Raw genomic sequence first — 23383 nt, 5'->3', positions numbered from 1 at the left:
AATGTGGCTATAACTATTATTACTGTAAAAATAAATAAGTAGTAGATAAGTTCGCCTCGTAGTGTAGTGATTGGCGCGTTTGCCTTCCACACTAGTCCTGGGTTATCGAATCTTAGCAAGGTCAAGATGAATATCTCGATGAGCAAGTCGATAATATTAAGATTATGATGAAAATAAGTTTATATGCTCCGGACAATTATCTAATATAGTCGTCGGTATAGATTGTTTCATATTCAAATATACAAGACCAACCTGCCGATGGTAATGCCTGATGGGAAAGGTTACCGCTATGCTGAACAACATCGCTCTGGATGCTGATCTGTTCCATGTTTCTGAAGGGGTTTTCTGGAGCAGGATTCTCCCACTACTTTGACAATGTTGAGATTTAAAAAAAAAATGAACCTCCGACTTAGATTTAAGTTTGTATTTTTGTTTTATTTTATTTTATTTGTTTTGGTTCACAAATAATAAACAATACATACGACATTGGTATAATAATCACAATTTGTTATATTTAGATATTGTTGATCAAATATATGTGAACACAAAATGCACAAATAAGTATAAAAAAATGGTTATAATTTTTTTCGTCAAATGTAAATTCTATTAAAATATTTTGAGTTTTTCTAAATGTATGTAGATAAAAGACTGGATTTGACCTCCTAGGGATTCATTAAGATTAACAAATAACAACAGGGATGGAGAACATTTTAGAGAAGGGAATATGGAAGTGTAGGCATTAGCAGGGCTTATAGCCTGTCATTGGCTGGTTTAAGTGGCTACTTTACAAACGGTGTAGCATTCACCATTTTGCCTATGTTTGAACATCCATATATCTTCAATTCTTCCATCTGTTGATTTTAAATATTAAAAAAATATGATACCGGTATTATCATCTTTTACCTGCGACGTCGATAAAATTTGGACAGTAGTTTAACATACGCATATTTTCAATTACCTGAAAACGAAACATTATGCGCCGTATGAGACAAACGGCACGTATTACGTTACCCCGCTATGTTTGTACGTAATGTAACACTGATTAAAGCATCGTTTTTATCTTTTTTGTAATTTAAATATGTTATCCTAAAAATAGTATTAATTAAAATAAAATTAACTATTGTAAGACGTCACTCTCCATTATGTACACAGGAATTGTTTTTTTTTTACGTAACGGGAAACGTTAATGTAAATATATGTATTTGATTAATGTAAAAAATTGTATTTAGTTGTAATATTGTATTTTTATTTGTTATTAATATAAAAATATTAAAAACATGTTTGTTGCCATTTGCCTGCCATTTGAAGCACACTCGGCAGGCATGACGTGTGACGTTAAAGTGACGTGACGCCAACTTCAATCCGTTGATAAACACGAAAATTATGAATGAAAACTTGTTTTTATACATTGGTAGTTTTATCATTATAATCATAAAAGTCAGCTCTAAATATTTAACATATTTTAAACATTATTCCCGATTTATGAAAACCTTCTATTAATGTTACTTTATTTCTCAGTAGGTACAACATTATAATTTTAACCTTGAATGTAATTCACTTCATACAATAATTTTCAAAACAAATAAACTCGCAATGTCTGAAGAGTACACTCATCATAGGGATAATGGTTTCATATTTGCTTTGGGTTTGTGAAATACTGTAAAATTATGCACAATACATAAGGTTTTTAGTAAAGTCCGCCATGTAAGTACGAGTAAAATGTATTTTTAATAACACGTAGCGTAGAATAATTGGTGATAAAATAAACGTAGCGTTCATAATCACAATTTAGAACGTCAACAGGGTGACGCAAAAGCGCTTCAAATAATAAAGAATTATAGAAATTAATCGAGTGTTAGGGAAATTCATAACAGTTATACAAATTTTCTATTATCAGATTTTAACCTGTAATACGAGTGCAATCGCGGGTAATGTTGTAGGATACAATTAATAATACGTTGGTACCAGTAGCGAATGGTGATTTTATTTACAGGTAAGCTATAATTTTTTTTATATATTTGTACCTACATAGGAGGTACATAATATAATTTTTTCTGTCGTTCTGTGTGATACAACAACTCTCATCCATGAAATCAACTCAAACGATGTAACTTCGTGATACATTATATAGATATATTATCCATTACTTTAATACATAATTTAGTATTCAATTGAAATGTCAACTGGCCGAATTGTTCTAGTAAAAAATAGTGCTAAAAACGGCCACGTGGAGCGCTATGTGTCCTGTAATATGACGCATGAAAGTAATTATGGTCTTATGTCAAAAGTACCATCTCAAAGAAAAATAGTCCTTAAGAAATAATGTTTAAAAAAATTGTTTTCCAAATCAAGAATCCTAAAATAATTTGTGTAATCTGCAAGTTGAATCTAAAAGAAAAATCCCGCACTGGGGTTAATACATTCAAAATATAGTATGCTAATTTGTATGAAAAAATAAGCTGGAATAATAAGCTAGTTTCTTGGCTCACCGCAGGCGCTGGCGCGCTTCATTAAAATTTATTATTATATTAAGATAAAAATACAAACAGTGGAAATGATTAAAAATAAATGTAAATTATTTATTTGTTTTTCTGTAAATAACGTTACAATAAAACATTATTATGGTTAGACAAATATAATGGTAAGCTGCGCATAATCGCTTCTATACACGGTTCGCCCCTGGTCGGTACTTATTACTATAAAAATAGAATGTTCAAAAACATTTATATTCCGATGATAACATCGGCCGAAATGCAAGTACAGCGCATTAAAAAATCGCATAAATACATTTCATAAATTTATTTGTATTTAATGGTGGGATCAAAAGTATTTTTTTCTTTGAACCAATTCTAAAAACTTGTCATTTTGCTTTTATGTGACAAATGATTTTTTCTGGCATAACAAAGTTTAACGTGTTTAAAAAAAAGAGTATATGAGGGCCTTGGAAGCAAAGATAGCAACCTAAAAAAATAATATTTTTTTTGGTTATGATGTCTTTCTGTAGTTTATTTACTTTATTTTTATAAAAATCATGTGTTGAGTTGTAAATGTAGTTTTAAATCATACTTCTGATGGTTTGAAAATAGTATTTGGAAGCAAACATAGCAATTTCCATCCGCCATTTTATTCGACCAATGACAGGCTTGAGATTTAAATTTTCAAAATGGCCGTGCCATACAAACATTAAGAAAGTTTTTTGAATTCGTATTTCTATTAAAGATAATTTATTAGTTTCTTAAAGTTTAAGTTTGGTGAAAATAACATTTCTAACATAAAGACTCTCTTTGGCATTAGTGTAGCAGTTTACCATTTAACTCAGCCTAGAGGAATCAAGAGTAGTGACTTATTAATTAAATTATTCCACTTTCTACGCGTTCATTTTCCCATGATAGAAATTTAAATCCGGAAAAAAAGTTTATTAATTATGGTAATAATAAGTGTATATGTAACAGCTGGTTCATTGTGTAGAAGCACTATCTGTATGCTAACAAACATCTACAGGAAAGACGCTGCCTCCACATACCCGTAAACCGTTTTAAATACCAAGGGTCTTCCTATCGGTTTCGATCGTACAATTTTTTTTTATCAATAACCGAGTTAATTTTAAAAAGTCAATTTCATGAACCACGATTTTAATTGAATTTAACTCTAGGTACTGCTTTAATTGCCCCTTTCACTATGATATTGCAAATTGTATGGAAGGCTTGTATCGGATATTGTTATTCTTGCTCATGACCATATTGCAATTACACGAATTGTAGCAAAAACTGCACGTGTTAATAAAAGCAATTTTCTTTAAAATATGTCAGTACAAACCTTTGTACATCAGTTTGTTTCAGCTCTTTAACTTCACAAACATCAACAGATGAAAGAATTGAAGGAATATAGATGTTCAAATATAGGCAGAATGGTGAATGTTACACAGTGTGTAAAGTGGTCACTTAAACCAGCCATTGACAGGTCATAAGCCCTGTAGATGCCTAGACTTCTATATTACCTTTTCTTAAATGTTCTTCATCTCTGTTGTAATATGTTAATGTAAACAGCTCCCCAGGGAGTTGAATCCAGTCCTTGTCTACAAAAATTTGGACTAACTCAAAATATTGATGATCTCAATTTATTGCAATACTGAGAGAAAACATTTTTTTAAAGAAAAAAAGAAGGAAGGGAATTTGAACAGATGGAAGAGTTGAGGAAATGTGCATGTTTAAACAAAGGCAGAGTGGTGGATGCTACACACTGTGTAAAGTGGTACTTTAAACCAGCCACTGACGGCCATAAGCCCTGTAAATGCCGAGACTTCCATATTCCCATCTCAAAAATTAGTGAAATCCAGCGTGTCTACAAACATTTGTGCATACTAAAAACACTGTTGATCAAATAATGTCTAACGGAATGAATAGTTTAGTATTTTTCGTCCGCCGGAATACAAAAGAAAAATAAGCAGATAAAAAAATATATTTACGAAGGAATGATAAAGGAAAATATTTTCTTTCAGTTTATTTATATTCCCTCTCTATTATACTCAGGCATCGCGAAACTGTCCAATTTTGCCCGCCTTTTTACAATTATGTTGATTTTCTCAAAAAAATGTATTCTATGCTTTACTTTTTAATTTCTAAAAATGACCTAGGTAATCATTGAATTGGGTAACAATTGTAATTTCTGTCATATAGAGCGCAAAATTACCTTCATGTTCGTCCATGTTTGCCCTCAACTATTATTTGTTGAATTGTAGCTCATATGGCGTTCTTGTCTGAGAACTACTTTATTGGATTATTAATTCACGGGCAAAGTTGTCGTTTGAACATATTTTCAATGCGTAACTAATAAAATATTCGTTTAAAAACAGGTGGGAAAATTTACCCACCGAACTCTATTTGTTTTCATACAAGCAACTTATAGGCCTCGGGGTTGTCAACATCTTGTTTATAACTTAAGAAAAAAATAATAAATCTTCTTTATTTATAGAAATGTTTTATTTAAGTACACATACCAATAATCCTAGTCTTAATTACCTAAATGACTATTTTTAATATGAGGTAGGTGCACACATTTTTCGAAATGGCCAATATACCCATGTTGTGAGAAATAAAAACTGTTTCAGGAATATAATTATTGAACAACTAAGAAGGTTAAAGCCAGATGATATCAATTAAAAAAATGAATATAAAATATTTCGGAATCTAAGTCCATAGCTACGAAAGTGAAAAAATATCATTTGAAGATGAATAATAATTGGTTAACTCCAGATATAATGGAAATGATCATATGTAGAAACAAATTGTATACTACGCAAGAAATGAGAAATGCTTCAGAAACTATTAAAAAGCAATATACCTAAAAAAATAAGTTTAGTAAAATCAAAAAGTGACTTGTGAGACCTGCCTTAGGTTTATTTAGATACTTTAGATAAGTGTGAAGCTGTGAGGGTGAAGTTATGTTTCGGAAAAATCTTAAAAACCACTTGTTCTCTAAATCATTTGAATAAATCCGAAGCAAAGGTTTATTTCAATTACAAATTAAAAAAGTTAAAATTAAATGTATTTACATATATAATCACTTTGTTAAGCGCCCTTGAAGTATTATGTAACGAAAATGGCGCTATATAAGTTATCCATAATAATAATAATAAAAATGCGTGTTTGGATATTTATTGTACAGCGCCCATGAGGTGATTTTCACAAAAATGGCGCCATATAAATTATCCACAATATTAATAATACCTTTGAAAATCTAAAATACCTAATGTGTGCAGAACCATCATAACAGATTTTTTATTAAATTTAAATTAATTATGAAAATAAGAAAGTGACAACCCTAACACATTTTATCGTTTGGGCAAAATTGACACCCCAGAGGCTCAATTTATGCAGGTTGATTTGCCCATCGTCATGATTCTTGATTTATGCTACTGACAGCACATAATATAAGCAGGAAATGATCTGAAAACCTTTGTCTATATCATGCAACAAGACAAACTTACCTTTGTCTTTGCTATCGTGCAGTATATTAAAAAACACGGAGTTGTAATTGGCCCGCAACAAATTACACGCGCACTTTGACAGGTTCTGACAAGCCACTGAGTAAAGTTGGTGAAAAAAGCTTCTGAGGAATGTTAGTGACATAAATCTACTTTCCTCCTCAATGTACCAAGTTTACCGAAATCAAATGAAAATATATTTTTTTAAAGGTTGAGCATAGATTAGAGTCAGTGGGCAAAATATACATCAAGGGCAAAATTGGACGGTTTTGCGGTAATGTTTTTTCTGGGGGACGAACTGAAAAAGATGAGGATAATGCGTTTATTTTTCGTTTTTTTCACCTTTTTGCGCCTTTTTCATGTCGGCTTTTTTGACGGACAATGGAATGACGGGGTACCGACATTAATATTTATACTAATCTCTTTAGATCTACTTCTAGCGGAAGAAAAACCCTTTGTTGCTCTATTGAATCATGGTGGGACTCGCAACATCATTTGAGATTTACAGAATCACTAAGAACAACTCCACATTCGATTGAAAGCAAAATCATTTATTCTCTCTAAAATCCAAAATTACCAGTAACGAAAAACAAAAAAATTACAGCGATCAAGCAAATTTTATACATACATTATAGGATATTTCTGTATTAAAAACAGACTAGGTAAAATAAATCTTTATGGGGATGATTTTTTTTTCAGATTGTAATCACTATTATCATCATCATTCCCCGTTCCCCACCTAATGGTGCATGAGGCACTGCAATGGTACACCAACCACAGCGTATCTTGATCATTTTTTTCTTACATGAAGGTAAGATGATAAGTCTTAGGCTTCAGGTGCCAGTCCAGGAGCTATGAAATATTCTTGTGTAAAAACACCTTTTTAAATAAATATTTCACGTCAGTTATATCGGGAATCGAACCCGAGACCTCTTGCATAGTAAGTAAACGCGCTGACCACTACACCGAGAGGCTGACAATATTCTATACACTACTATACACTACTGGTATCAACTGTGGAAACTTTGAGAAAAATGGAAAAATGGAATTCATTACTCATCTTAATCAAAATTTTCTGTTCTGTTAAGCTAAATCTGCAGTTTTATGTTATTATTTTAGTCCATCATGTTTTCTACTCGATATTAAGAATCTATTGAAAATTTTGTTGCGAAATTGTGGTTAAAACCAAAAGTGCTGGTGTCGCATAGGAATCCAAGCAATAAAAGGGAGTTGATCGAGGCCATCATCCACTCGTGGTTCAGGGTTATCATACCCGAAGATCTTCGGCGTTTGGTGGACAAAATGCCTCGAGAAATCGAGGCAGTAATTAAATCTAAGAGATACCCTACAAAATATTAGAAATTAACCGTTGCACCAGATGTCAAACATTGTACTGAAAATCTTTAATAAATCATTCTGGCAACATGTTTGTGCAACTTTTTCATTCTGCTTAACGATTTTGTAAATTGTAAATTTCATAAAATCATTTAGAACCACAAATGTATGGATTTACCATACAAGAATAGACATTTTCAACTATAATTACAACTGAATCTCAATTTAATCAAGAGTTTCCACAATTAAAGCCACTAGTGTAGAATTCTTTGCTTTAAATTTGAAAAAAATGGACTCGAAGAAAAAAAATTCCCAATAAATTGGTCTAGGTGCTGTAGTTTCTTTTTTAAAACTTCCTTCTATACCCTCTCTTTCCCACCTGCTGACATACCTAAAAAATAAAAGCTCGGTGAGTTTTAGTCCTTAAAAAAATACAGGTATTTAACCTATTTAAAAACTAAATGCATAATTATTTTTTGGCAATAAAATAATAAAAATCTTCATAATGGTCTTAGCGTAACAATTTTACATTGAATTCTTTCTGGCGAATCTAGAGCAAAATGACTTGTGAATACATTGAAAGCGAAATTATTATTAAATACATTTTGTTTTTAAAACATTGAATACATTTTCATGGAATTCTATTAGGTATACAACAAAAAAAAAACATAGCTGTAATACTTATTAGTTTTATTTATTAAATCAAGCAATATTTATTTCAGCGAAATAGGAAAAAGCTACATTTGATTATGTGTAATGGATTTATTTTCTAGCCGTAGCCATTGTTTCTCTTAGAGGGTGTGATTGAATAACGCATGTTTTGTAGAAAAATGTTACAGTATTCACACGTATACAATATGTTACAACAAGAAAAATGTTATAGTATTTAGATATATAATATGTTGATTGACTTGTTTTAACTGAAAGAAAGTAGATTTTACATGACCTAATTTTAACATAGTAATATGCTCTGTGTTTTTTTTTCAATTGAAAATTTTGTTCAAAAAAAATAAGTTAGGAAATCATTGTATTTAAATATAAATTTATATTTCGAATTATTGTATGTCGGCCTGAGGTGTAGTGTTCAGCGCATTGGCTTACCATGCAAGAGGTGTCTGGTTCGATTCCCGACGTGGATTACATGCAATATTGATTTAAAAATGTGTTTTTAAACTAGAATATTTCATAATCCCTGGACTGGCACCTGAAGTGTAAGACTGATCATCTTACCTTCGCGTAAAAAAATGATCAAGATATGCTGCGATTGGTGTACCAATGCAGTTCCATATGCACCATTAGGTGCGGAAAGGGAATGACGATGGTGTAGATAATCATCTAAAACGGTGAACGTGACAATTGGTTGAATAATTAAGTACAAATATCGAATAAATATCGAATACTGTACTTTATTGTACATAAGTTTAGCAAAAAAAAAAATGTTTAAATGACATATTGCTCTAATTTTTACCGCGTGAAAGAAAACATTTTTTGCATCCAATTTCCCGTAGAGCTGAAGTTCCTTATTATAAGGTTAGCTTAATTTTGGTATAATTTAAGTCAAACGTAACCCTTTTACATAGAGCTCTATATTTGTGAGTTTTATCGCAGCTTTAGCTGCTTACATCCGCCTACACGAAGGCGTCGCGGCGCTTGGAACGCCCTATATAAAGAAGCTTTTGGCCCGCAGCTCCTCAGGTACTTACTATTGCACTAGGTGAAAGGAGAGTCTTTATGATGACATAGAACATCAATGCCATGTAAGTCAATTTTTATATACAATAATGAATTGTTTAAGCATCTTCAGTCGTGATTTAATTCTTATTTTTTTAGATTAAATAACCTCACACTTTTCCAATAAATAACGAACAGTGGACAATATGATAATTTATAAAGCCCCTTTACTAAATTGTCAAGGAAAATTTGTTATTATTTTGACATCCTATTTTAAAATTTGATACAAAAATAATGATTGAATTAATATGCATAGTCAAAATAATATTTTTTAAATAGTTGAAAATACTATTTAATTTTTCTTTAATTGAAATAATGTGCCGTTAGTTTTATATGATTAATAAATATGCAAATATATTTTTTTAAAACATACATTTGGTAAATACGCAAAATATGTTTATTTAAATTTTTTTTTTTTGGTTGACTTAAGACTAAAATTATATCAATTGTTTTTTTTTCCATAATGCTTTTTAAACCATTTTAGGAAGAGCAAAAACGTTTTCAAATAGAAATGATTATAACAATTTTAGGTTAAAATCACATACCTTATACATAATACATATAATTTAATTTAATTAACTTAATTTTCTTTATTTGTATTTAATTTCAATTGTGCCTGTATGTATTATAATGATTTGTGTTTGCCATTTTTTAAATGGACTAAGTCCGTTAGTAAATAAAAAGTCATTCATTTTATTTCTCTACCATAGAAAACTTACCACAACATTATTTGAATATGAACTAGAGTTACTCCTAAGTAACATAATACAACATAAATAATCCATTTTAAGATTTTTTTATTTTTTATTATTTACATTAATAAACATTTTTAAGTTTTCACATTTTTGTTATACATGCAGCAAGGATGATTCGCAACAAATAGTGTCTAGAATGTATGATGTTTGCTTGGAGATAGAATTGGCGATGAACGAAAGTAAGTCAAAAGTGATGGTATTTGAAAGGGGAAGTTAGGTTACTGACTGCATAATAAATGTAAACAACGAATGTCTTGAACAAGTAGAAAAATATGTGTACCTGGGAAGCATGTTGTCAAGAGATGGAAGAGTAGAAAAAGATGTTGAAAGAAGAGTGAATGCGGGCAAAAAAAATGTCAATCGAAGCTAAACTGGCAGTGCACAACGGAGTTTTAGTTCCAACACTTATGTATGGAAGTGAAACATGGAACTGGCAGAGGAAGGATAAAGCCGAGTGATCGCGGGAGAGATGCGGTCTCTTAGACGAATGTGTGGGAAATCAATGTATGACCGGGTTACAAATGATGAAATCAGGCGAAAGTGTAAATCTGAGTTAAGTATAATTGATAAGATTAAGAAAATGGTCTCTGAGATGGTTTTGTTACGTAGAACGAATGGACGATGAAAGAATGGTAAAACAAGTATATATGGCAAAAATGAACGGTAATGTGAGACGAGGACGACCAAAGAAGACGTGGCATGATCAGATAAACTAAAATCTTAAGTCTGGTCATGTCAAAAGCAGACAGAACCGAAGGGCATGTATGACAAGATGTATGAATGTGGAAGAAGCTAGGAATGTATGCCAGTATAGACGTGTGTGGCGGTCCGTTCTCTTTGCCTACCCCTACGGGGAAATGGCGTGATGGTAGTAGTAGTAGTAAAAAAAATACAGTTACTAAAATCTCATCAAGGCACTATCTGTGACTTGTTGGTGAATTGCCTATGTAAATAAAATAATTTTAAATTAATTTATTCGCTTATGAACTGTGGTTTTTCCTATTTTTAAAAATAGAAATATACAAACAAATAAACGTTTGCTATTCCAAAAGCTTAAATACAGAGCTTCTAGTGATAATAATCCCAATTCAGTGTAATTCAATGATAAAAGAAGGATATTTTGAACATTTCATTTTTATAAAATAAAAAGTAATTTACTCGCTAAGTGGAACACTTATTATCCTAAATGAAAGAACAATATTTGTCCCCCCTTCTCTTGAGTGAAAGTTTAAATGGAACTAATTTAAAGTTATGGGTTTAAATTTTGGATTAACGCATTACAACAGAGATGTAGAATATTCAAGAAAAAGAAATATGGAAGTCTAGGCACTTACAGGACTTATGACCTGTCATTAGCTGGCAGGGACAAATCATCCAATTAAGCGTTTATGCACAGCTGACCATTATATTTGACTTTCGAAATTAGTGTTTTATAGTAGCTATGTTTATGGGAAGATAAATAAAAAAAAATTGTTTTGCAAAAACGGCATAAATTGCCGTTAACATATATTGAAAACAAATATGAAAAAAAATATTCACATGTACAAATGTACATATATATAAATTCAAAACAAAAAATTACAACATTGCATAACTATAACGATAGTAACAAGTAGGTGAATACACATAAGCAACCAACAATATTATCGAAATATATACGTAAATATGAAAAAACAAAAGAGAAAAACATTTTTTAACATAAAGAAATGTGTAAAAATTATATTGCGAGGGTAAAAAAAATAATCAGACTCGTTTTATAACTATCAAGTCCAGAACCAAAAATATCAGCCTTATTTTCATACTGATTACCATATCTGTGGAGCCTAGGGATAGGCGAGTGCATGTGAGCAAAAATTATTATTAAAACAAAAAATAATTCTGTATTATAAATCACCACAACAGTTTATATCTTCCTACAAAAAAATATCTATAAAATGCGTCCGTTCTCAGTGAACGATGAAACTACCCGATTACCTCAGCTTATTCTGCTTTACAAAAAAGTACACGATATTTTATATCTTTAACCAAGTCATAGTTTTTTAGTACTAAAATAAGCTTGCTGATTACAAATATTATTTGAAGATTCTCTATTTGGAAACTAGTATTTCGAGCATTATTTTCGAAGGACTATTTGTCTTTGAAAGGATACCGTTATGTACAGATAGGACATGTGGCGTTCGAAGTGGTCTTTTTTGGCATTATTCATTTTAAAAGAAAAAGACGATTGCTCAAATGCTGTGTTGACATTTCAATCAAAATGGAAGTATTTGCAGAATGTCATTGTGGTATTTTTGTACTATCTTTTGTATGAGTATTGCATTAAAATAGTGTAGAATAAAGCTACTTATATCGTGAAGATAATAATCATTGTTAATTCAGTTGATTTTCATAGAACCACAGAAAAATTATTAATTAGATGATTAATTATACTACTTATATTTTATGTACTTATATGTAGGTACAAATTAATGTTTAATTAATTAATGTAGATTACCTTTAAAGTATTTATGTATAAAATTCAGCGTTTGCCACTGTTAGCTTGCCACTAAAACCAGTCAATGACAGATCATTAGCACAGTAAATGCATAAACTTACATATTCATTTCGTTCAAATGTTATCTATCTCTGTTGTAATATTTTCGGGTAATTATTACAACTAGGTAACTTCAAAATCAGCATTTTGGAGTTACCCAATAAAAACACATCTCTGTATCTTTATAAAAGAAAAAATAGGCCAAACGAAAGGCTTATGAGAGAACTAATTGGTATTTATGATATATTCAGCATTAGTCCTACAGAACAGCGTTTATTTCGTATTTTTAGAAACATATTATAATTAGATACTCACTAAGTCCAAAGACATTTTGGTAGGACACAATTTTTTAGGACAGGTTTATTTAACGCACTTTTATATTATTTATGTTTATTTATTACATTTTAACAGTCACCATAAAGCATTAAGCAGTTCTTTTTTTCAATTAAACATCTTCCACGTTAATGATGGTTTGCTAGAAATTAGTGAACAACCTTGGAATAACGCGATTTAATGTTTGTTTTCCTATGTGTTCTTGGTTTCTAATCTAGCTTTATTTATTTATTTATTTATACTTTATTAAGTTAGTTCATAACATCTTAAGAACTAATATAAACTTTTAATACCATTACAATTTTTTTATCAAAAATTCTCTAAATCAATTTTTTTCAAATTAATTTGAAATATTTCGATCTTTTCTATCTCCGTTATTCCTTCACGTAACTCATTGTACAGCTTTAATCCCTTGTACATTGAGTTTTAAGATTCTGTTTTTCTCCTCATTGGTAATCTTATCTTTTTTTATCCCTTGTTTCATATTTATGACATTGTTTGTTAAATTTTATTAATGTTTTTATTTTATTCATCTCCTTAATTGTTTTATGTATAAAAATTGCTACGTTCCATTTCATTTGCTGCTTTACTGTGAGCAAGTCAATTTATTTGTGGATTCTTTCTACATTAGAATATATATATTTCTTTTGAGTATAATCCTCATCGCCTTATTTTGAAGAATTTGTATATTTTTAATTTCTCCTTCATTACATTAAAAAAGAATAGAAGAACAGTAATTTATGTGTCGACATATGATTGTTTTATATATAAGAAAACTACTCTTTACATCTATTACATTTCGCAATCTTTCCATAAATGTTTTTTTTTTTTTAAATTGTTACATATTGATAATGTGTTTTGAAATTCAAATATCTATCCAAGTAAACCCCGAGATATTTTATTTCGTCCACAGAATTTATATTTAAATTATCAATATTAATATTGTATCCCTGGGGTATATTTTTTCTACCAATATTTATATATTTTGTTTTTGAGATATTTAATTTTGTGAGTGTGGGAAACCCTTTTTTTTATATTCCGGATAACGTATTAAATATAATACAATGGATTAACTGAATTTGAATAATCTTAGAATTTATTTAAATGTACAATAGGTATATAGTCATGGGATGATCTAGGCAGACATGGCAAGTGCGTCATCTCAAGTCAGGAGTAATAATACTGCTTGTTTCTTGAATGCTTGCCTTTGCTGTAGGTACACATCGACAATACAAATAGGCATGTAGTGATTCATTACAACCATATTATGATGATTTTAATGCATGACTTGTCTTTTTGTAGCATTCATGGAGGAGGATAAAAAAATGTGTTTTAGTGCGTAACTCACAAATTCTAATTTTGGAGTTACCCAGTTGAAGTACCTATATAAAAACAAATAAAAAATTGTCAAATTTTATTGATATATTTAAACATATTTATTACGGAAAATTACGTTGAATTATTTATACAGTAGAGTAGTAAAAGTATACATACATTTTTTTTGTTTTTGCTGGTGAGTCATCTAAATTGCCTAACTAGGGATAGCTTTCCCGTTCTAAAGCAATAAATAATGTATTTTTTGGACCTCTTTTTCCCATAAATATCATTTACTATTTTTTCATCCATTTCGATAGTTTTTCAAACTTAAGCTTAGCTGTAATATATATATATTTAAAATGATTTATTAATGATATATATCTGCACCTCAGAGGCAGACGGATGCGAATCCAAACGTCAAGTGTTCAAAAATGGCCTAAATAATCTACTTTCGCTAAGTGATGTATAATAATTAAGAGCATTAATTTGTATTTTCAGTATCCTTATACATTGGTTTTTTCATTATAAGATTTGCATTTCTTCAACATTATGGACATGATCATAAACTGGATACGAAAATCGAAATGTCATTTCATCAAATTCTGGATTTGCATCCGCCTGCCTCTGAGGTACAGATATATATATATATATATATATTTGAATTATTTTTTAAAAGGAATAATCCGCCAAGCCTCCATTATGAGGCTTGTCAGCAAGTGAGATAGAGGAGATATGGAAGGAGGTAACGAAAAATACACCAAAACACCCAGACCAATTGCGAAAGAAATCTTAACTTTTTTTCTTGCAACTTGCGGGAATCGAACCCGCGACGCCAGTTTCACTGTTGCCCGACTAACCAACTGCGCCACGGCGCCAGTAATACACGCGCATGCAGTATTATTACTAGAGCACGATATTTGAGTTCAATAGGGATCATGTTAGGATCTGTGTTAGGATTTAGCCAGTAGTGCCTTGATAATTTGATGTTCCTCTGTGATTCGGTATAGGTACGTATTGTTTTTCTTCTGTTGCTTGAGTGCATGTTGTATATAGTAAATTATTCTAATGTTTCCTATATGTATTTGAGTTATTTGTCCTTGCTTGATTTGTTTGTATTACTACGTTCTTCTTCCTTTCCGAGGCGGGATCTGGAGCGTGCGGCCGCGGTCTCAATTTGGAACTAACACTGTATTCCTTCACTGTCATACTGGGAAATTAGAAAAAAAATATTGTACTGACCATGGGTATTTGATTGATCACAAATTGACAAAACTGCAGGGAGGGGTACAATGAAAGCTTTTAAAGTTCATTTGTTTTGTTATTTCTATGGTTTTATTGTAAAAAAATATTAAATTTTCACTTAATTAGTTTTTAAAAAATTGAGAGTGATATGCAAAACTGAAGAAAGACACAAGACTTTATTAACAGTTCCGGGAAAGGGGTGGATGCTTTGATTGTATTACTAGAGCACACATAAGAATATGTTTATGTATGCCCTATTTCCAGATTTAAAAGTCAAAATATACCACTAACACCTGAATCCTAAGTCATTACCAGTAAAACTAGAAATCAGCTTATGTTCTTCTACATCGGACATCAATTTCTCTGACTCCCCCCGACCAATACAGATTACAAATGCAGTCAAAATCTTCCTCAGCCTGGCAATCCCACCACACTTCCATGAATCTGGGATAAGGTTATATATCCTGGGGCCTATATAGTATTGCTGCCTTGTTAATTACCCTGTGAAATGTTAACATTAATAACTTCATAGGGCAGTGATGGCGAACCTATGACCCACGCATACTTTTTTATTCACCTAAGCGTTGATTTTTATAAACTAAAGTCTATACCTTAAAAAAAAGAACTGAAAATCAAAAATATTTGAAAATTAAATTACATATATCTAATAAGTATAAGTTGTAAAACAAAAAGGAAACTTCAACTTTTTAGAGGATTTTAAAAATGAGAATAAAAAATTAGTAGTTTTTGACCATCTTCCTCCCAATTTTTAAGTGACGCCGCTGAATTAGTGACATGCGAGCTAGTACTGAATAAAATTATGAACAAAGTTTGACCCACTTCTCAAAAAGGAGTGAAATCCAGTCTTTGTGTAAACACGTTTGGACGAACTCAAAATATTGCTGTTTAAATAAAATCTTAATTAACATACGTTGTCCTGCCCGAACGTTGGCTTGCCTGCTATTACCTTAGAAAAAAGATTGATAAGTAGGTACCTAGGTACTTGTTTAAGATTGAATTCCAAAACTAAAAATTATTAATATTCAAATATTCAATTTACGTCGGTACCAAGTACTTGTTTATGGTATTCCAAAAGTGTAAATAATTAATTTTCAAATAAAGAATTATTTTTGCAAATGTCAAGCTTAGCTCTTCTCATCAACAGGGGTGCAATTTATTCATGAATGCGATTTTCAAAAATGTATTTATTGTCAGTTAATATTATTTAATATTATCCAGTTAAAAGAAATAAATGAGAAGAATTTATAAGAAATGTAAGGAAATAATCTGATTGGGATCCATAAAAAGCAAATGTTGTTTGTAAGCATTCAAAAACAAACTTTTTTTAACACAAAAAAAACAACATCCTTCCATTTTTTTTAATATGCATCGAAAAAATATAAATGTTTAAACATATGCATAATGGTGATTGTTTTACAGCGTGGAAAGTCGCTAATTAAACCAGTTAATGATCAATCATAAGCTCCGTAATTTTCGAAACTTCTATGTTCCATTTTCTAAAATCATTTCCATCTCTGTCGTCATATGTTAATACATGGTTAAAAGTAAATAATAAGTCTGCATTATCAGATGAAAAGTAATACAAAATTGATATTTATTTATTTATTTATTAGTGTATACACGGCACAAATCCTTTTTATAAACATAATCACAAATACAATTAACATACAGTGTTCTATTACAAAATTACGAAATAATATAATAACCATATATCTGTACATATTACACAGTTGTTTTATAAATGTTCCACATAATAACTTTGGGATTTTAATACTTAACATACTTAGGTAGAAAAATAATAAAAATAAAGATAACGCGGTATTCGAAATGGCAAAAATCATAAATCATTGATTTGTTGGCATTGTTGCAATGTATATTGAATGCCCTAGGAATAATACTAATTGTCTCCTGATAAGAGCTCAGGGGTTCTCAACCGTTTTTAAAAATAAAATATAAAAATAAACAAAATAATAAACCTTTAAAAAAATTAAATATTACAATTTTTTTTTTTAATATGTAAAAGTTTTTATTTTAAAAACTAAAATCAAATATCTAGTCGTACATTTATAAATATATTTGTCATTTTTTTATTTATGTATTTATTTTTATTTTTTCACAAATGAACATAAATACTTAAACATCAGTCAAAATACTAAGCTATTTCTTTAATAGTAAGTTTAAACTTCATTTGGCTAATGTGAAAAATGTCAATACAACTGATCTGGTTCCCTAGACTGTGCAATCTTGAAATAGGTGAATTCATAGTATAATTAGTAGCAGCAATATCTATATGAAATGGGACATTATGTCTAGTAGTCCTAACAGGTATTCGGAATTGAATCATGTCTAAGTCAGGATGCCATTTATTATCTTAAAGAGAAACATTACATCACTCAGTTTCCAGCCAATATGCCATTTATTATCTTAAAGAGAAACATTACATCACTCAGTTTCCGTCTTCTGGATAAACTTTCCAAATCAAGTGTGTTCATTAAAAAGTCATAGTTAAAAGATTCAATAGAAATAAATAGCTTGTAGTTGATAAAACGTAAAAATTTTCTCTGCACTCTTTCAAGTTTTAACGAATGAACTCCGTAAAATGGGCTCCAGATACTTGAATTGTATTCAAGTATGCTCCTGACAAGTGATATATACGAACTTTTTAAAGATAAAATTGATTTGAAATCTTTGACTGTTCTTAAAATATAACCTAACGATTTCATTGATCTATTAGTAATTTCATTAATATGAGCTAAACATGTCAGTTTATGATCAAATACAATACCTAGATCCTTGATTTCGGATACCTTTAGTAAGACATGTTGGTTTATTCTATACTCATATGACAAATGTTGTTTTTTCTTGCAAAAAGTTATGGTTTGACATTTGCTAATATTTAGATGCAATTCGTTGTAACAACACCATTCAAATAAATCATTTAGGTTTTCTTGAAGAATATAACAATCGTCAGTGGTTGAAATAGTTTTAAATATCTTAATGTCATCATTACAAGAGAGGCAAGGTATTTTTGCGAAGAAAGTATATAAATCTAGGCATTTACACGGCTCGTGACTTGTCATTGGCTGGTATAAGTATCCGTTTTACACACTGTGTAACAGACACGATTCTGTATATATATTATTGATTAATTGAAAAATAAATAAAAAGCTAATACTTTATTATATATATATAATGGAAAATTAGGGTTTTAGAAGCAAACTTAGAAATCTCCATTGAAGGAGTTACTGAGATATTTGCGAAAAACGTTGAAATAAGAATTGTGAGATTTCTGATTATGCTTCACTAACTCAACGGAGAAAACTATGTTTGCGGTGTCAAGAAGTGTATAATTAAAATCTGTTTTTGTAAGATTTAGAGACGGTTTTGAATTATGCTATTATTACGTAGGTAGGTTTTTGTGTATAGTTTATTTTGACATCAATAACTAATTTTCCGTTTTTGGTGAACATTTCTAAGTTTGCTTGTAATATCCTTAAATACTAAATATTATTAAAGTGATATTCGCTCAGTGCAAAATATTGCACCGTGGAAAAATAAAAACCTGCCCTTAAACATAAGTTTGGTTATTGAAAATATGTTATACTTAGATACACCGACCCCTTAGCATATCATGCTTTCGTTTAGTATTATATACAACTATCTCAATCTAATGCCTATGAAGATCGTATTTCGCTGTCGTTTCCACTACATGTGTTTTATTTTAAAACATAGCAATTAAGTGAGAATCGATTTGATAATATTGATGTTTCTGATTTTATTTGGATTTGATACTTGAATATTATCAAACGTGTTGCTTGCAAAGTACATTATGTTTCCAGATGGTGTATTTTTGATGGATGAACAAGTAATTATTTATCTCCCTAGCGATAATCTTCCAGACTTCTAATGTTAATCGGATTGTTATTAACACTATCAGTTTATGGATCAATCAGTCGGAGTGAAGTAATTCACCATTAATTTAATGAATGATCATAATGTCACTGTCCTAATCAATAATTGGAATCATTCTAAAGCATTCAAGCACATGAATTTGCGTAAATTTGTTTGTTGGATACTTATTAACGTAAATGCGGTTTTAAAATTTGAAATAAAACAAAGATTATTGAATTATAAAACATGACATAACGTACGGCGTTTGCTTTCGAAATAACTCGTAGTATTTTTTTCTTTTCTTTTAAATTTACATTTAATTACTATTCATTTTATGTAATTGAAAACCTGTAATTGGCTTATTTGTTATTTGTTATTTGTTTTGTCATATAAATATGAGATAATTATAGCTGTTGGTTATCCAAATAAATAAAATAAAATAAAATAAAAATAGAAAATGACGGGCTAAACATTAATTTTCATCCAAAAATAATCATTCATTCATTTCATTATTCCCTTTCCGCACCTATTGGTACATAGGGCATTGCATTGGTAAACCAATTGTAGCATATCTCGAACATTTTTGTTACATAAAGGTAAAATTATCAGTCTTATGTTTCAGGTACCAGTCCGAGGACTATGAAAAAACATCCTTTTAAATAAATATTTCATGTCAACCATGCTGGAAATCGAACTCGAGACCTCTTGCATGGTATTCAAACGCGATGACCATTACACCACGATACCGACAAAAAATTGCTAAGATGAAAATTACAATTGATGTTGCTAATAATGTTTTAATTGATTGTTACAGAATGTCGCGGATATGGATCCTATTGCTTTTTCTCTGGTATATTGCCATAGAAATAGCAAAGTCTGAGAGTGAAGACAGATCTTCAGAAGACGAGCAGGATATTTCGAGTTTCCCAAGTCTTGTGGAGTATTTGTCAATTAATTTACTGCCAATTAAAGAAGAAGTTTACAGTTCGGACCTTGAAAATGAAGCTTTTTGGAATAATGGTGACTCAACGGATCGCGTAATCGATATCGATAGAAAAAAACGCTCTACAAAACAAACAATTTTTTTAAAACACATTAAAAATAATGACAGCTCAATAATAACTAAAAGAGAAGTAAAAACAACAACTTCAGCCGATGATAGTCAAATCAACAAACTCAACCATCCTTTGATTGAAGCAATCAGTCTTACAAGATTATTAAGTGTATTACCGTTTTACAAAACGCTTTTTGATATAAGATTGAGCGATTTTTTGGAAAACTCAAATAACAAATCCAAATTTTTGGAGAACTGTGTTTACTCTGCTACTCTTGCGAAAAAAGTTAGCGCTTGGCGTGGAAGACGTTATGAAAACCCCGATCCAAACGTCTATAGGATTTGCTTCGAGTTGTTACTGAATTTGGAATTAATCAAAACTTCAGCGTCCAAATCTACTATAAATTACCAACCAACTCCAGGAAACGTACGTTTTCAAGCATTCGGAGGGAAAAAGATCCAACAAGGTGATGCAATATCACGAAAACGGGCAGCTTTTTGGAATTGGGGTGGTAAGCGTACATCCAAAGAAGTTGTTTTTCCTAAATATTCAAAAACAAGAGTAAAAAATAATGATAAAACTACAGAAGATAGCCAAGATGGTGCCTCTAACAGATCGGAAGAAAAACGAAAAAACCCGACAAGACCGCTTCTGTATCCACAAAACGAACAAAGTATATCTAATCAGCTAAGCTCAAGATTTTTACCAAGTAATCCTTTGTACTCTAGGACACCCGTTTTAAACAATTTTAACGCTGAATTTAAAGTGTTACCCGAAGTACGTGACAACGCACATTCACACAATAAAATAAGGAAGTTCAATGCTTGGGGAGGTAAAAGGGAGGAAGGATTATCAAAAGATCAAGAATTATTACAGTTTTTGGGTGAGAAACGGTCAAATGTTTACAAAGATTTTCCAGAACGAACGGAGAGGCATCGAAAATTCAACGCGTGGGGAGGAAAACGAGGAAATTTTGAAGATATACACAACAGGATTGGAGACAAATTTACATTTTCAGATTATGAGAAGTTAGTCAGCGATGAAAGTAAAAGGTCTTTTAGTGCATGGAGCGGAAAACGATAAAAGCTATTTTTATTATTTGCCCCTAGATCACTGTTTTTTTTATTGGCTTTTATATCTGTGGTTTTTAAGACAAATTGGCTGGGTCTTAAAAACTTTACTTATAATGAAACGAGGCAAAGGTCTTTAAATGTATTTATTATTAATTTTAGTGCACTGACTGTCTCACAAACATGTACGATAACTAGAAATAATTCATAATATATGATTCTAACTTATTTGATAAACGATTTTTTTGTATTACCTGAATATTTTAAATTTCCTTTAAATACAGAAATAAATAACGACGCGTCATACACAAAAAGACGACGCGACGTCCAGATGTGAATGGTGGAAGATGGTAAAATGAAATACTGGAAATATTAAACAATGAAAAACAGTGCGTTTATATTATACTTTTATAAATAATAATAATAATATAGAAATGTAACACAAAAAATTCAGCAAAAAAAACATTTCCATACATTTTTGGTACATTTGGGTTCTTTTTATGCTTTTGATTGAGTTTTTAGATTAAAATTATCTTGTTATGTCAGTATTTAAATTAATTAGTTAAATAATATAGCTTGTGATCAAATGCACTAATACACGCAAAAAAGTTAAGAAAAGGTTAATAAAATAACATTTTATTATAAAGTCCAACTAATTTACAAGTAACTTTTCATTATTTTTATCCCAATTTAAAACGTTCGGTCTAAGAATTTTAGTTAAAGTTTAAGTTAAGACGTGTTGGTTCGCAATATACAAAATAGCTATATAAAAGCGATGATAATTAACATTGTTAGATGTATAAAGGTATATGCAAGCTCAGGCATTTACAAGGATTTACCTGGCGGATTACCGGTTCATTATTTAACTTATTGTAATAGAAGTCATTATTAAGGAACTTCCAGAAATGGCGCCGATGGATAAAAGATGGTGGGGATATCTTACGGGAGGTATCAGGCAGTGCATGGCGCCAAGCTTTTTCTCTCTTCCTTCTGCCATCAATCAGCTAGAATCTAGGAACTAATACCAAAATATACTTCTCTGTACGAACCGAGTAAATAATGAATCTTTAATTTACTCGGCCACTGAGTCATTACACTTATATTTCAGCATCCGTATTTAAAAAAAATAAAACAGCGAGAGCTATAACTATCAAAACCTAGAAAAAGTAAAAAGTTTTTGTAATTAAAATAATTATAATAATAATAATAATGTTTGGATAATTTATATAGCGCCATTTTCGTGAAAACCACCTCAAGGGCGCTTATTATTATGTTGCATATATCCGTACATTTTTGTATTTATAACCAGGGAATCTATACATTAACAGAATATTTCAATATGAATATTCTCCTGGTTAGGTCAGTCGTCAACTTCATGGCTCAGCTTATTCTAAAATTGATATTTTTGTAAAGTAGTTACCTAATTCTTGGGTCGATTAAAAAAAAAAGTCAGTGAAACATATAAAACCTACTTAAATACAAAAATAAAAAAACGTTATTATTAGAAAAATGATTATATTCGAAGCAAATTTAGAAATCTCCACCTAAAACGGAAAATTTGTTATTGATGCCAAAATAAACTATACATAAAAACCTACCAACCTAAATAACAGTGTAATTTAAAACTGTTTCTAAATCTTGCAAAAACAGATTTCAATTATACTACTTGACACCGCAAACAAAGCATTCTCCATTGAGGTAGTGAAGCATAATTAGAAATAACTTTGTGGTTATTCATTATAATAAAATAAATAAAACAACTTGGTTTTTAATCACTATTTTTTTTAATGATTATTGAAAAAAAAAATTTTTTTAGTGGTTAAAAAAAAAGTTGTTTTAGTTATTTTATTTTTTATAGAAATCTCACAATTCTTTTTTCAAAGTTTTTTGCAAATATCTCAGTTACTCCTTCAATGGACATTTCTAAGTTTGCTCCTAATACCCTCAAATATAAAGTCATAATAAAAAAAACACAATATCTCTTAGATTCATTTCAAACGATCATAAAAATCCACACGGCACGATAAAATTATATAGGGTGGAATGATTTTGATTGTATTGTTATTATCTAATTATCAAAATTAACTTAATGGGAGACAAATGCATCTAGCCAGTAC

The 23383-nt window shown here is 30.3% G+C and overlaps 1 protein-coding gene across 3 annotated transcripts; it reads left to right on the top strand.

Annotated features, from left to right (window-relative positions):
• The first annotated feature begins 1598 nt into the window (after window positions 1-1598).
• On the top strand, window positions 1599-21503 carry LOC148283309 (uncharacterized). Of its 3 annotated transcripts, none has more exons than XM_088223676.1 (2): window positions 1599-1704; window positions 19956-21503. In XM_088223676.1, exon 2 carries the CDS (start codon window positions 19957-19959, stop codon window positions 21277-21279), a length of 1323 nt encoding a protein of 440 aa, XP_088079802.1. In that variant the 5' UTR covers window positions 1599-1704; window position 19956; the 3' UTR covers window positions 21280-21503. The 3 variants fall into 3 exon arrangements, with proteins under 3 accessions (XP_088079802.1, XP_088079803.1, XP_088079801.1); XM_088223677.1 differs by lacking the exon at window positions 1599-1704 and adding an exon at window positions 1863-1993; XM_088223675.1 differs by lacking the exon at window positions 1599-1704 and adding an exon at window positions 9022-9075.
• Window positions 21504-23383: the final 1880 nt, after the last annotated feature.

The sequence above is a fragment of the Micrasema longulum genome, unplaced genomic scaffold (assembly GCF_059751315.1).
Source record: "Micrasema longulum isolate JH-2025_06_02 unplaced genomic scaffold, ASM5975131v1 h1tg000248l, whole genome shotgun sequence".
Classification (NCBI taxonomy): Eukaryota; Metazoa; Arthropoda; class Insecta; order Trichoptera; family Brachycentridae; genus Micrasema; species Micrasema longulum.
This window is presented reverse-complemented; position numbering and strand designations above follow the sequence as displayed.